Source organism: Grammomys surdaster, unplaced genomic scaffold (genome assembly GCF_004785775.1).
Source record: "Grammomys surdaster isolate TR1022 unplaced genomic scaffold, NIH_TR_1.0 126048, whole genome shotgun sequence".
NCBI classification, from domain to species: Eukaryota; Metazoa; Chordata; class Mammalia; order Rodentia; family Muridae; genus Grammomys; species Grammomys surdaster.
This window is the reverse complement of record NW_021620860.1, coordinates 448,962-463,378: the sequence shown is the minus strand read 5'-3', so window position 1 is coordinate 463,378 and position 14,417 is coordinate 448,962. Positions and strand designations below refer to the sequence as shown.

Sequence of the window (14,417 nt, the reverse complement as noted above, 5' to 3'; positions counted from 1 at the left end):
CAGGTTGCTTTCAGCAGTTTTTAGCAATTATGAAATATTTTAAAAAAATATTTATTTACATATTTTAGGTGTATGAGTGCTCTGTCTGCATGTATGCAAGACAGAAGAGAGCAGCAGATTCCATTACAGAAGGTCATGAGCCACCCTGTGGTTTCTGGGAATTGAACTCAGGACCTCTGGAAGAGCAGTCAGTACTCTTAACTGCTGAGCCATCTCTTCAGATCCCATGAAATATTTTTTGAGGTGGAATTTTCTGTGAGACTGCAATGTTTTTGATTCACATAACCTGGTATTCTGGCTTTAGTGGTTTATAGCTAAGATTGTATCAGATAATTCCCATGTTCTTAAATGACATCATCGTCTTTTCTCTTTGATGCTTTCACACAGAGCCCTAAAGGAAGAATTCCCAAATGGGTTAAAAGGTAGATAGTTCATCCACAGAGAGACAAGGCTCAGCTAACAGGCTACCTTTGATCTAAGAAACCTGTGGCCCATGGTCATAGTCATGAATACAGCTCAACACATCTGTAGATGACAGCATCATGTTGTAATGTCAAAACATTCAACATGCCAGACTAACATATTGTCTTTATGAGGGGTGAAGAGTTGTAAATATTTGGTATGATATAACCTTAAAGATAGATGGATGAGAGCTCCCATCTATTCCTGAGGATTTTGAGCAACTTTAATGATGAAATCCATTGAAACATACTCCCCCTCTTCCCACATATAAGTTGTTAGCATGTTAGCATTCCTTCTAGGCTCTGCTCAACAGCTACCTAACAACAGCTAGGTAGGCCTGGCTTGCTATAAAAGGACTGTTTGACCTCTCCTCACTCTCTCCTCCCCCTTTCTCCCTTTCTGTCCTCCCCCACCCCCTCTAAGTGTTCACAGCCAGCCTCTTCTTTCTCTGTCCTTTCTCTCTCTGTCTTTCTCTGTCCCCTCTCTTTCTCTGCCTCTACTCCCTTCTCAGCCCCCCTCCCCAGGTCCCCAAATAAACTCTGGCACCTCAGGGGGGGGGAATGCCTCAGCACCCATCCCACCACACTGTACCACACTCTATAAAACATATCACAAGTACATGTGCACGCGCGCGCGCACACACACACACGACATGAAAATAGAACTCATTGTGAAGAGAAAGGGGATCAGCAGGAGTTGGGGGCCAAAAGTATCTTGGGAGTGCATATGCTCAAAACACGTCATATTCAAGCATGAACGTGTCATAACAAAGCACATTCTTATGTAATATGAATTTACACTAATAAGGACAGTGACAAAACCACAAGTCTCTATTAATATGATTTGGATTCTAAGCCAACTTTTGCTCTAACCTCTCCTATATTTGTAATATTGCTGTAACATTATATTTGTAAGGGGCAGTGATTTTGAAAATTCAATCATGATAAGTATTAAAATTGAAGCTAAGTTAGTACTTATTGGATGTCTACCTCACTTCAGTACGACGCTTTGAGACAAATGCTTTCTTTATTCCCAGGTGGAGATGAAGAATATGCCAGGTGTACATTTGCCAATGGTGACAGGAAATAGGCTGCTTCTGTCAAAATGTCAGCGGAAATACTTTTACTCTCTCTGACCTTGTCTAGAAATTCTTGTGAAAACCTAAGGGGGAAGACCTGTTAATTAGTGTATAAACTTTCTACACAAATCCAAAGTTGCTACATGTTCACAATCTGCAGCACAGGCACGGACCTTTCAAAGACAAGACAATGGCAGCCACTAGAGGTAAGTTGCTCAAGGAAGGTTTATTGACTGTAAAGAACAGCTGACAGATGGCTGTAGGGTAATCAGGAGAGCCCTCACGTTCACAAGCGGCATCCCTCCAGATGGATGGGGAGTTCTGTGGCTGCTGGCTCAGAAGGAGAAAGGAACAGAAGACAACAGGACAGACATGTTTTCATAGGCTTGCTCATTTCCCAGATGCATTTCACGCCTTGTCTTCTCTGAAGCTTTTTTTTTTCTTCTTTCTTTGCTCATGATCGTTGCTAATTGCTTTGAGATTTCTCTTCCAGGGAGTGGAGCCTAGTGGTAAGAATCTTGCTGCGCTGGTCCACCTCTTCTAGGACTTTCTTCACCACTATGGCTTTGGCTGAATCTGAAAAATGCAAGTTAAAGGAAGATTTTTAGCTAGCAAGAAGGAAATGAATAAGAAGGTACATAAAGGAATAATAAGATGTTTTTTTTTCTTCCAAAAGTAGGTTAGAATACGTAGAGAGCACAAATATGATTCATCTTTGGTGAATTTTGATTACCTGGTTAGGCCACATCATGGTGACTTTTGACTTTATTGAAGATAAGCATACATGTCTAAGGTTAGACATCTAGCATGCAATGGTATCTACTCTAAGTCTTACTGTAGCGCAAGAACAATGACCTGTGTACTGGAAGTAAGCTGGGCTGACAGAACAATGGAATTTCCCTTTTATTACCTTTGATTTGGTTTCCGGCATTTCCAGATCCATAATCTTTAGACTTGTAACTCGCAGACTTACAGGCCCTGTGAAGACACCACAGAAGAATAACATGGAGGGAAGCCCTTCTGTTCCAGATCCAGTATTAGAATTTTTCTTGCTCTTTGGAGGACGGGTTCAGTGGGTCACAGCTGAAACCACTCTAACATTAAGAAGTGACAGTTTTAATCTTGACTCCTTTCTGTGTTGGATTTTGTTTAATGCTGCTGATTCCTTTCTTGGCAATGGAGTGCAGATGCTTAACACTTAGCATCCATGGTAACAGAGACAGCTGCATTTGTTACAGTCTGGTCGTGGATCTAATAGTTAAGTACATTTCAGGATGGTTATCCCTCAGCATCAGTGGAGAAAGGTTCTGTGATTGTAATGGATTCAGAGGCAAAGAATGTTCAAAAATCATCGCTCAGGTTGCATAGAGTTTACCTAAAACCTACTGACATTCTGCTATACCTTGACTCTCCGGGTCACTTACAACCCTGACTAGTGCAAACGTTGTGCAAGTAGCTGCCATTAGATCAAGAGGAAGCTGTGCACATCCAGCACCAATGCACTGCTTTCTTTGTGATTGTGTTCTGCTGTGGGTGTTGGAATCCACTGACGTGGAAGAGGTGGACTCAGAGGATGGAATGCAAACAGTGTTTTCCACATAAAACCCTTCACCTACCCTTCATCCCCTCCTATGAGGAGGCAGTAGGTCTCGATCTCCTTCTCCAGGTGGGCCTTGACGTTCAGCAGTTGTTCATATTCCAGCTTCTGGCCCTCGGTCTCCGTCCTCACCTGGTGCAGCTGCTCCTCCAGGGCGCTGATCTGAGCCTGGATCTGAGCCAGCTGTGTGCAGTAGTTGCCCTCGGTCTCTGTCAGGGAGCACTCCAGAGAGTGTTTCTGTCAGGAAGAACAGAGAGTGGGTGAGAGGATGCATTGCTATTCAGCTAGCTGTCACTAGCTCATTCCTTTAAAGCCAGCACTTGGAAGGCAGAGGCAGGTAGATCTTTGTGAGTTCCAGGCCAACCTGGTCTACACACTGAGTTCCAGTCCAGTCAGAGCCATATACGAAATCCTATCTCAAAAACAAAAACAGACAGACAAACAAACAAACAAACACAAGCCCGGGGTTGGAGAGATGGCTCAGCAGTTACGAGCACTGACTGCTTTTCCAGAGGTCCTGAGTTCGATTCCCAGAAACCACAGGGTGGCTCATGACCTTCTGTAATGGGATCTGGTGCCCTCTTCTGGTGAGTCTGAAGACAGCTACAATGTACTCATATATATTAAATAAATAGATAAATAAATAAATATTAAAAAAAGAATCGAAAGTGCAAAATATAAAACTTTAGAATTCAGTATGTTAAAAAAATAAATAAATCTTTAAAAACCAAAACAGAACAAAAGTATATGTGTATATCTTTTCGGTAGCAAGTGGGGCTTTTAAGCCAGTATGTGGAAATTTAAAACAAAGTTAGGGAGCCATAGGAAATTCCTTCATACCGTGGCCAGGAGAGACTGTAGTTCAATCTCCAGGGTTTGGAGCGTGCGCTTCATTTCGGTCAGCTCATTCCTGGCTGAGGTGGTGGCACCCACGTCCTCGGTGATCTGCTGCTGCAGCGAAGCGCTCTGAAATGACATCCAAGAGGGGCAGATTTTAGTTTTGGGAACAGCACAAAAACACAGGGACAGCATTGTCCGGCGAGAATCACCTTTTCCTGGAACCAGGCCTCGGCATCCCTGCGGTTCTGTTCAGCCAGGGCCTCGTACTCGGCTCTCATGTTGTTCAGCAGGACCGTGAGGTCCACGCCCGGGGCTGCGTTCATCTCCACGTTCACGTTGCCTCCGGCTGCGCACTGCAGAGCTTGCATTTCCTGGGGGCAGAGAGATGTTGAGCTCAGTCAAGCAGGACTTTCATGGAGGCTAGCAGTTTAGCTTTGGGAGAGCCCTGGTTTCGCTCCTTGGCTCTGTATTGACCATCTCGTCACATTTTATAGCTCCTACCCATTTGACTTACCTCTTGAGGCCAATGAAGATAACTATCTCATCAAGTAGGCTGCCTCGTTCTGAAAGAATCTTAAAGGTTCCAGAGTCTATTATTAATTATTAATTATTAATTACTGTGAGTCAAATCCTGTTCCTGAGGCTGCAAGTCCTCAGTTTAGCTCTGAGACACAGAGTAAGCCTTCACTCCTTCACAAATACAAGTCCTTAAACCGTTTAAAAGAATAGTCCTCTGGCTCTTATCTGGATTGCTTAAATATGCTTTTAGTCCTTATTCTTGGATTAAGTAGAGATCACGCAGCTCCCTGAAGACATAGCTTGAGCATAGCCAAAAGGTTGAGTTCAGATAATTTGAAACAGTAGAAATGACATAACTAGATAAATAAGTATGTGTTTATGTGTGTGTGTGTGTGTATGCACACGTGTACATGCCTGGGAATGTGTGTAGGAAAAGAAGGATCCAGATATTTGTTAAGTTTACACAATTGTTATGAAGTACCCTTTTGGACTTTCCAGTCAGAGAGATCCCTGTGAGATTTCTGGCTCTGGCCAATTGTAACTATGTTAATTTGGGAAAGTTACGATTTATCTGAAGATTGAAGCCCCTTATAAAAATCCTTCTCTGGGTGGTGGTAAGAGAAGTGGAAGGATTATTAATAATACTGTGACTTTTCAGTATTGTTTGCCTTGTGAATGCTGGCTACTGTGATTCCTGTCATCTGGAGAGCAGGAATCTGTTCTGCTGCCAAAGACTGCAGTATTCTGTTTGCATGGCATGCTGTTGGCCAACAGTTCTAAGTGTATCTATAGACACAGGTGTCCCTGCCAAGTCTATGAAACTGACACATTGTAGGTTGGCCTTCTGCTGTAGAGCCCTTCCTCCGCACTCCTGAGTTAGGGCAGCCTGCTTTCCTCCATGAAGCCAATTCCCCAGGTCCTTATATAATGTCCTTCCTGGTAGATGCTCTACCTCTGTCTCTGCATGTGGCTTTAAAGACCACAGGATTTAGTGAAAACATTCCCAGTTCAACAACAAAGCAAGCAAGCAAGCAAGCAAGCAAGCAAGCAAGCAAGCAAGCAAACAAACAAACATCAAACAAAAAAGTAAGATAAAACCAAAGGAAAATCTGTGGGTTGTCCATAAGTGAAGCATTTTTAAAAATCAATTGCTCCTAATTTATCAATGATTCCTTGAGTAACTACCATGGATTATAGTCACATGTAAACACATAGAGCCAAACGAATGCTGTAATTCAAATAGTTTAATTTACAAATTAGCCTCATGACTAACCAAGTAGCACGTTAGCCTTTGCTTCTGATTTAAGCTTTTGTGCTAACTATTGATCCTCAACAATTTAAAAAATACTAAAGATTTAAAATATTACCCCTTTCCCCTCATTTCTTTTTTCTTTTCTTTTCTTTCTTTTTTTTTTTTTAGTACAGAAAATATGGACTGTTAAAACAATGACTTTGTGGTCAAGTGAGCACTTCCAAAGGATGCTACGTGTCTGGAAGTGTAAGTTCTAGTATAACAGTTTAATCTCACCTTTATCACTGTGTCTATTAAGAATATTTCAGGGACTGGAGAGATGGCTCAGGGGTTAAGAGCCCTGGCTGTTTTTCCAGAGGTTCTGGGTTCAATTCCAAGCACCCACATGGTGGCTCACAACCATTTATAATGGGATCTGATGCCCTCTCTGTCATGAAGGCATACATGTAAACAGAACACTCATATACATACATAAATAGCTCTGGAAAAGCAAAAAAAAAAACAAAAGAATATTTTAAGCGCTAAATGGAACATGTGTATCACACTGCCGCCTTCAAGGCTCCGGACTAATTGTGGAAGAAGGTGTAGAGAGATCAGAAGAACCAGAGGTGGTGCATGATGTCAAGGTAGGAGTGATTTCTGGACCCGATAGGGTGGTTGCATGTATGAATTCACAGTGACAGTGACAGCGTTTACAACAAAGCTTGACTCACACAAGCTCAAGCCACAGAAAATCGAAGCATGGAGTTGGAGATCTGGGCACCAAACCTTACCCTACTGAGGATCTACTGGCATTTGCTAGCATCGGGAGAGGGAGAGTCAGTTTTCTCCAGCAAGGTGACCCCTGGTAGAAATTACACTCCAGGCTGCATTTCCAAGAGTAACTAAGCAACACTTGGTGGACTTGATGTGGGTAGGGGAGAAGAAAACTCAAAGATGGGTGGGTGAGGAGATAAAGATGGAGAGGATGGAGATGGGAAGGGTGGGGGGAGGGAGGGTGGATAAGATCAACATATATTGAATTCTCAAAGTATTAATACTAATATATTAAAAAAAAGCCTTACTATTAAGACTGAGTACTTAATGTATGAGGTTAATGTGCGCTGCTGTTATGTAGAAATTTAGACTCAGTCTTCTTAAGGATGTCCTTTAAAACACATTCATTTCATCTAATTTGGTATAATTGTCTAAGTAATCTGCTTAATTTAGCGATAATGACAGCCAGCCGCTGATCTTAGAAGCCTGATTGTTCTGGAAAGCATGATTCAAGCCCCCCTCCCCTCCAGCCGTGGGAAAATGGGCACAAGAATAAAGGTGAATAACACCTACGAAGACAAGCTGGCCTCCTGTGGGGTGAACAGTGAGTCTTTAGAGCAATTTCTTGTTTATGAGGGGAGGTGTTAATCTGCTGAGAGGTGGCAGCCTGCCGGCCCCGCCATGTCTCTTACCTCTTTGTGGTTCTTCTTGAGGTAAGTCAGCTCCTCACTCAGGGTTTCGAACTGAATCTCCAGGTCAGTGCGGCATAGGGTGATTTCATCCAGAACCCTGCGCAGCCCGTTGACGTCGGCCTCTACACTCTGGTGGAGAGCCAGCTCATTCTCGTACCTACGGAAGTATCAGTGATTTTTTTTTTCCAGTTTGCCACATGGTTGGAGACAGTCACCAATCATGGATATATATACTTGGGACTCCTGAAGTGGCAAATCTGGGCACTTTCGTGACTTCTTTAAAGTATATTACAACACATTTTTTTTTTTTAAATGTGAGAGGCATTTAACAAAACAAGTAGATTACTGGGCTCTAGTTTTATAAATAATCACTAAAACTAGCCAATGTATAGACTAGTGATAGCATTCCCTCTCTCTCTTTTTCTAAAAGACATGTTTTGCTCATATACACCTCTAGCTTCCTAGCTCTCCCTCCCACTCCCCTTAGATAACCCCAACATGGCCCCTCCCATTTTCGGGTCTTTTTTTTTTTTTTAACTTAGAGCTCAGGAGCCGGTGACTGAGCCTTCATCCTCCGGCTCCAACATTCTTTTCACCCCATGAGTTCATCCTGCTTACTTTAAATCCAAGCACTTTCCAACAATGTAACGAGACTGACTAGAATTTGATGAAAGGATTTAAAAAAAAAAAATCACCCCTCTGAATTAAGACTGCACGAATCGCCATGGATTCTTTTCGCTCCGTGACGACTTACTTGAGTCTGAAGTCATCAGCCGTGAGCCTGGCATTGTCAATCTGCAGAACAGCGTTGGCATTGCTCGTGGTGGAAGTGATAATCTGCAAACCAGGAGTTTGACTTTTAAAAGGCTATTTATCACAATAATTTAAAACGGTAAAGTTTTTTTTTTAATGTTAGAAAAATGCTAATGATAAAAATCAGCTAGGCTATCAATCAAAGGCGTTTTTCAACATGAAGTTAAACACGTGAATCTACTTCGTGATTATTTCCAACGCTAACGTGAAATGCCATTAAAAATACTACTAATAAACATGTAGCTTTTTATAAAAAAATTTTACTAGAAAGGACATTTAGATAGTAAACTACATAAATGTGACATGCAAAAATGTAATTTCTTACCTGGTTTTTAAGATCATCAATGATGGGGAAGTATCTACTGTAGTCATGATCCAGACCGCGGCACGACCCAGGTCCAAATTTCTCATACCAGCCCTTGATCTTCTGCTCCAGGTCAGCGTTGGCCTCCTGCAGTGCTTGCACGTTCTCCAGGTAGGAGGCCAGGCGGTCGTTGAGGTTCTGCATGGTCACCTTCTCATTGCCGGAGAGGAGGCCCCCCTCATTCACAGTAAAGCCAGCACAGGAGTTGGCCATCCCCGTGTTTCCTCCCGTGGAGCTGCCCCCAAAGGCGCAGGAGAAGCCACTTCCAATGCCTGCTACGCCGCAAGCATTTCCAGCTCCAAAGCTGGCTCCCCTGAGCGATCCTGTGCTGGGACGAGTATAGGACCTCTTGGATCCACTGGAAAGGCGAAGAGACATGATCTCAGGGCAAGCGTGTCGCAGAACTGTGTTCTTGAAAGTCAGAATAGAGTGCCTTCTGACCCCAGTGATTTTGTTTGCCTTTTTATAGGCAATTCTAAAGGGTGTTCTATGAAATTCTGCCTACATAGGGTAAAGCCTGGCTTGCCAGCCTCAGCAAGTTAGCGTAATTGGATGATTTTTTCTAATTAGTAACTAACTTTGTTGGGCTCATTTCTGTAGAAGGGCAGTTGCCCCTAGGTTAGCGTTTATCTGAGAAATGGATCCGGGTGGAGCAATGTCAGGCTCATTATTACAATTTAAAATTACCAGTGAGTCATACGTTACTTCCAGCCGAAACAGATAATGCTTGCGGCTCGGTCACAGAGTAGGGTTTTGGTATCGGGGGTTTTGGATTATCTCGCCAAGACAGGTTTTGAAGTTTCCGAGACTCTGCTTTGCTGTCTCGATTCTTCTTACACTGGTCGAGAAGAGCAACAGCTATACATTTCCTCCGCACTTGGTCCTTCGTTCACTAGATTGGTCCATTTGTTCTGAATTCCTCATCATGGTTCTGATGGAAAATTAGCTTCCATTCCGCTGACATGTGCAGCATACTTTGTTGACACGACCGAGCATAGTTGTCTTCTCCTCTCATCCATTGGTAATTAGGAACACACCCCTAATTGCTGGTATGTTTTGTGGGAGTTTGGGAGGACATCACCGTATTTCCTGACCTCACAGAATCTGAAGCCAACTTGGAAGGAACAATTTCATCCTTATGTGGTTTATTTAGCTCAGTTGAAAGTCACGGGAAGGTAACTATTTACTGGGTGTGGGTTCCTTTATATTAATTGAAAACCTTTAATATGAAAAGCCCACATTTAAATGACAAATTGAAATGACTCTTATCTACACACACACACACACACACACACACACACACACACACACAAAGATGTTTCGTTATGCACACACAATGGAATGACTAAGCTCAGCAAATTACCATAAGCTTCCCTTACATATTTCTGTGGTGAGAACATTTACATTGCACTCAGCAATTTTCAAGCACAACCTGCGTTGTCATTAATGTAGTCACCTAATGAATAATGCATCTCCTGAACTCATTTCTCCTAACTGAAATTTTGTACCCCTCCACCAACATTCTCCCCTTGTGCTTCTGTAAGATGAGTGAGGCTGAATTCCTTTTTTACAGATTTGCTGACAGTTTCTGCAAAGGAATGCCTTGTAAGTCAGGTTGCTTCCTTGTTATTGAGTTAAGTTCTTCATATACTTTGGGTACTAAATTTTTATGTATTTATAATTTATATATGAAATTTATAATTTATACATTTGTATACACATATATTTATATATTGTTTCATATATATGATACATATATTTACATATTTTGGATACTAAGCAATCTTATTAGATACTGCCTTCGCAGTATTTTCTCACAGTGAAGTTCTTTACTCTGTTCCTTTGTTCTAAGGAAGATTTTTAGTGTTTTGTAGTTTTGTGTTTCTAATTTTGCATTTGTTGACTGTATTTTTAGCTTAGGTTTTTTTTTTTTCAATTTGTCACATTTCCAGATGACTTAAATTTAACTTCCAGCATCCACATCTGGCAGCTCACAACTGCCTTTACCTCCAGCTACAGGAGATTTGACGCCCTCTTCTGGTCTCCACAGGCACTGCACAAATATGTGGCACACACACACACACACACACACAGATACACAGACATATATGTACACATAATTAAAAACAAAATAAATCATAAAAAGATTTTCCCAGACATGTCAGGAAGTTTTTCCTTATGCTTTCTCTAGTATCCTTATTTTCCAGGCCATAGTTTTAAGCATTAAATCCATTTTAATTTGTCTGTTTATAGAGTAAGGTGAGTACCAGAAGTCTTCATTTTCCCTCCATTTCTCTCAGCATGTTATCTGTTGAAGAGACTGCCCATTGTGTATTCTTGGAATCTTTTAAGAAATTGATTTTAAATTCCTGGGCTTATTTCTGGGCTCTTCATTTTCTTCCATTAGGTCATAGGTGTGTTTTTGTGTTGGAACACAATGCTTTAAATTACTGACATTGGTAATAGGTTTTGAGGTCAAGGCAAGTGATATCGTTAACTTAATTCCTTCTTCTAACTGTTCAACACTGTCTGTGGGTTCCTATGAAGCTTCCATACGGAGCTCCTTGAACATCTTCCACATAAAGCTTATTTTTTTTTAACTCTGTGGAAAGTGTACCATAGTTTTTCATAGAGATTTCACTGTATATTTTAATAATTTCTATTCTCTTTAATCCATAAACATGAGATATATTTCCATTTATTTTTGTCTTTTGAGATGTTTTAAAGTGTTTTTGTTTATCCTTTTGACAATTTCATACAATGCATTTTGATATTTATCCTCCAACTCCTCCAAGATTCACCCTGTTTCCTGGCTTCGCAATTTTGTATTCTCCTTCAAGAGTAACCCTTGACTCCAATTTGTCCTGCTCATGTACTCCTGAGTGTGGGGCCAGGAGCATGCATAATAAGAGACTGCTCATTTTATAAACCTACCAGGGGCCACACTCTTAGAAGGAAACTAATTCTCCCTCTCCGTGTTGCCGTCAAGGGTCTAGAACGGCTCCTCATTTAGGAAGTTGTTGGGGTAAGAATCCTTCACTTCCTGCATCACAGTTTTTCCCTGGGTACTTTTGCACTATGGTAAACGATGTTTTCTTCTGTGATGCTTTCTTATCACCGAGCAGAAGCACTGCTGATTTTCATATGTCAATATTGGTTTCTACACTTTTATTAAATTCATTAATTAGTTCCAACAAGTTTTGATCAGGCACATTATGTGTGTGTGTGTGTGCGTGTATGTATGTGTGTGTGTGTTCATGCCACAGGTAGACTTCCTCTAGTGTTCTCTACTTATATCTTTTTTAAACAAAGATTTATTTATTTATCTAATGTATGTGAGTACAGTGATGCTGTCTTCAGACACACCAGAAGAGGGCATCGGATCCCATTACAGATGGTTGTGAGCCACCATGTGGTTGCTGGGAATTGAATTCAGGACCTCTGGAAGAGCAGTCAGTGCTCTTAACCACTGAGCCATATCTCCAGTTTCCCTCTACTTATGTCTTTTTTAAAGTTACCATTACTGTTGCGCGTGTACATGTGTATTTGTTGCATTTACGACGGGCATGTATTCCACAGCACGTGCATGGAGTCATCTGACTCTGAGGAGTCGCTTCTCTCCTTCTAAGCTAATGTGGAGCCTAGGGATTGTGCTCAGGTCCTCAGGCTTGCGTGGCAAGTGCTTTAACCACTGAGCTATCTTGCCATGTACCTCTACATTAATTTTTTGAGATAGGGCAACTCACAGAAACTGGACTTTACCATTTTATCTAGACTGGCAGGTCAGCAAGTCCCTCGGATCCTCCTCTGTACCCATCATCAGTGGGATCAAAGACTTGTTGCCAAGTCTTGCTTTTGTGTGGGAGTTGGGAATCCAAAGTGTGCTCTTCATGTTTGCACAACAAGAAGTTCTCCCTAATGCTATTTAGGATTTTAAAAAGATCGTCATTGATGGTCTAGAGCACTGGCTTACTTAGCGTGTACTTCTCTGTCCCCAGCTCTCACAATGGGTGTTTCACAGTGTTTGCAGCTAGGCAAGGTTGCTGGTTATCATTGCTGTTGTTGTCGTTATTATTAATTATTATTATTTTGTCTCAGAAGGCTGCAAAATATCTTCCAGCACTATGAAAGCTGGCCAGGAGGGAGGAAGCTTTCTGGGAAATCACTACTGTGATTTCTCCATGTCATATAGTCAATGCGTGTTTATGTGATTTGTCATATAGCTAGAATGTCTTCAGCAATAGGTTCTTATTGCCAAGGGGAACCAAGAGCAACGGCAATAGTCTATATTGTTGGGAGCGGGTCTCCAGGATGCCCTTGACCAACAACTTGAGGGGAGATATACCCATATACATATGTATATGTATATGTATATGTATATGTATATGTATATGTATATGTATACACTCACTCATACACACACATATACATACATATATATATACACACACACATACACACACACACACACACACACGCACACACTTGAAAAAGGAGTAGGTTTTCATGTGGCCTTTTTAAACAGCCTTAGTGTTAGCTATCCCTCCGTCCACCCTCTCCTCTGCTCTACCGTCCCAGGCCTCCCCCACCTAAGCCTCCATCCCCATCTTCCCCTTTCCCCTTTATATAACCCACCTTTCATTTATCTTTAAATTGTTTTTTTAATCTAAGCTCCTCTTCCTTTTTTTCTTCCTCTTTCACCTCCTCTTCATCCTCCCCTACCTTCCTTCTCTGTTGAGAGCCAGGCTAATCTAAAGGTTTCTCAGAGCCCCATGGAGGTACAAAGGGAATGTTCATTCTGTGTCCTTGTCCAGGTGCAGATGTAGCAAGGCTAGTCTGGAGCTGGGGCCAGGGCTGTGAAGGGGTTAAGGTTTCTGTTCCTGGAACTTGGCTTTTCCCACCAAAGTGACTGTAGTTGCCAGGCCTCAGCCTGCTGTGTGTTTGCTCTACAATGCTGCTGAGATACCCTGAGTTCTCTTTGTGCAGTGTTGCTTCATTAGCCTCATCCTGGCTTTGTCCCATTGTATGATATTTTCTACTGACTGTCCCATTCCTCCCATGGAAATAGCACACAAAACGCTGCACTCCTTAGTAAGCTTGCTTGGCATAAGACAGAGGAGACCTCCTTATTCCAAACTTTAACTGCTTCCTTGTCTTCTGAGCCCCTGGTCTTCTCTCATAGGACCTGTCACTGAAGTATGACATGTTGGTCTAGGTCACTCCTCCTTTTTCCCCTCCTTATTCTTTTTCTTGGATAGGATTTCATATATTAGATTGGCCTAGGGTTGGCTGTGTAGTGCAGGCTATCCTCACACTCATGACCCTCTTGCCTTGCTTTAATGAGTGTGGGGATTAAAGGCATATGCAAGCAGACCCATGTTCCAGCCTCCTTTCAACTTCATCCCCCCTCAGTTGAATTGAATTTGTACTTCTCATATGCACATGGACGTGGCGTCACCCACTGGACACGATCTAATTAACAGAGGTCACATCACCAAACGAAAACGGAGTCTCCTATTCCTGGAAGCCACCAACTGTCAGAACTGCCTCAGCTAAGGGTGGGGGGCTTGTGAACCCCTCACTGTTTCATTCATGTTTGTTGACTGGCTTGATGTTGTATTCATCTTGTGTAGGCAACCACAGCTGCTGTGTGTGTTCATGGGTGCAGTGGTCCTCCGTGGCTTTTAGCTCTTAGAGTCTTTCCCCATCTTCTGAGATGGTCCCTGAACCTTGGGTCTGGGAATAAGATATAGATGTTTCATGTTCCATTTAAGACTGAGCACTGCACAGACGTTTATTCTCCGCACTTGGATGAGTTGTGAGTTTCTTTGTTAAGGGTTGTTCACTGCATCGTGTCAGGCATGGTCTTGTGCGCAGAGGCTGTCAGCAAGACATCCTGCTTGAGTTCTAGGTTTGCTTAGTCATTGCTGTGGGGTTGGGGGGAAAGGCACATGCATTCCTAAGTGGAAGGAGACCTAACCAGGTTCAAAAAATTCTCTGGTCATCTACCTAAGCATCAGAAGTGTGAACGAACCGTAACGATT

The 14,417-nt window shown here is 42.2% G+C and overlaps 1 protein-coding gene across 1 annotated transcript; it reads right to left on the bottom strand.

Annotated features, from left to right (window-relative positions):
- Positions 1–1,436: 1,436 nt before the first annotated feature.
- Positions 1,437–8,805, bottom strand: Krt25 (keratin 25). Its single transcript, XM_028755153.1, has 8 exons — positions 8,335–8,805; positions 7,951–8,033; positions 7,197–7,353; positions 4,187–4,348; positions 3,978–4,103; positions 3,157–3,374; positions 2,451–2,518; positions 1,437–2,116 (listed from the first exon to the last, which is right to left on the bottom strand). The coding sequence occupies exons 1-8, from the start codon at positions 8,749–8,751 to the stop codon at positions 2,007–2,009; spliced, it is 1,341 nt and encodes a 446-aa protein (XP_028610986.1). The 5' UTR covers positions 8,752–8,805; the 3' UTR covers positions 1,437–2,006.
- Between the last annotated feature and the right edge of the window lie 5,612 nt (positions 8,806–14,417).

What these genes read in the sequence shown, in the direction of transcription:
- Krt25 (XM_028755153.1), bottom strand. Translation starts at nt 8,751, where the DNA reads ATGTCTCTTCGCCTTTCCAGTGGATCCAAGAGGTCCTATACTCGTCCC. An exon ending in GCTGATGACTTCAGACTCAA is followed by an intron (nt 7,354 to 7,950) that starts GTAAGTCGTCAC and finishes ATACTTCCGTAG; the next exon opens with GTACGAGAATGAGCTGGCTC. An exon ending in TGCCGGAAACCAAATCAAAG is followed by an intron (nt 2,117 to 2,450) that starts GTAATAAAAGGG and finishes TGCATTTTTCAG; the next exon opens with ATTCAGCCAAAGCCATAGTG.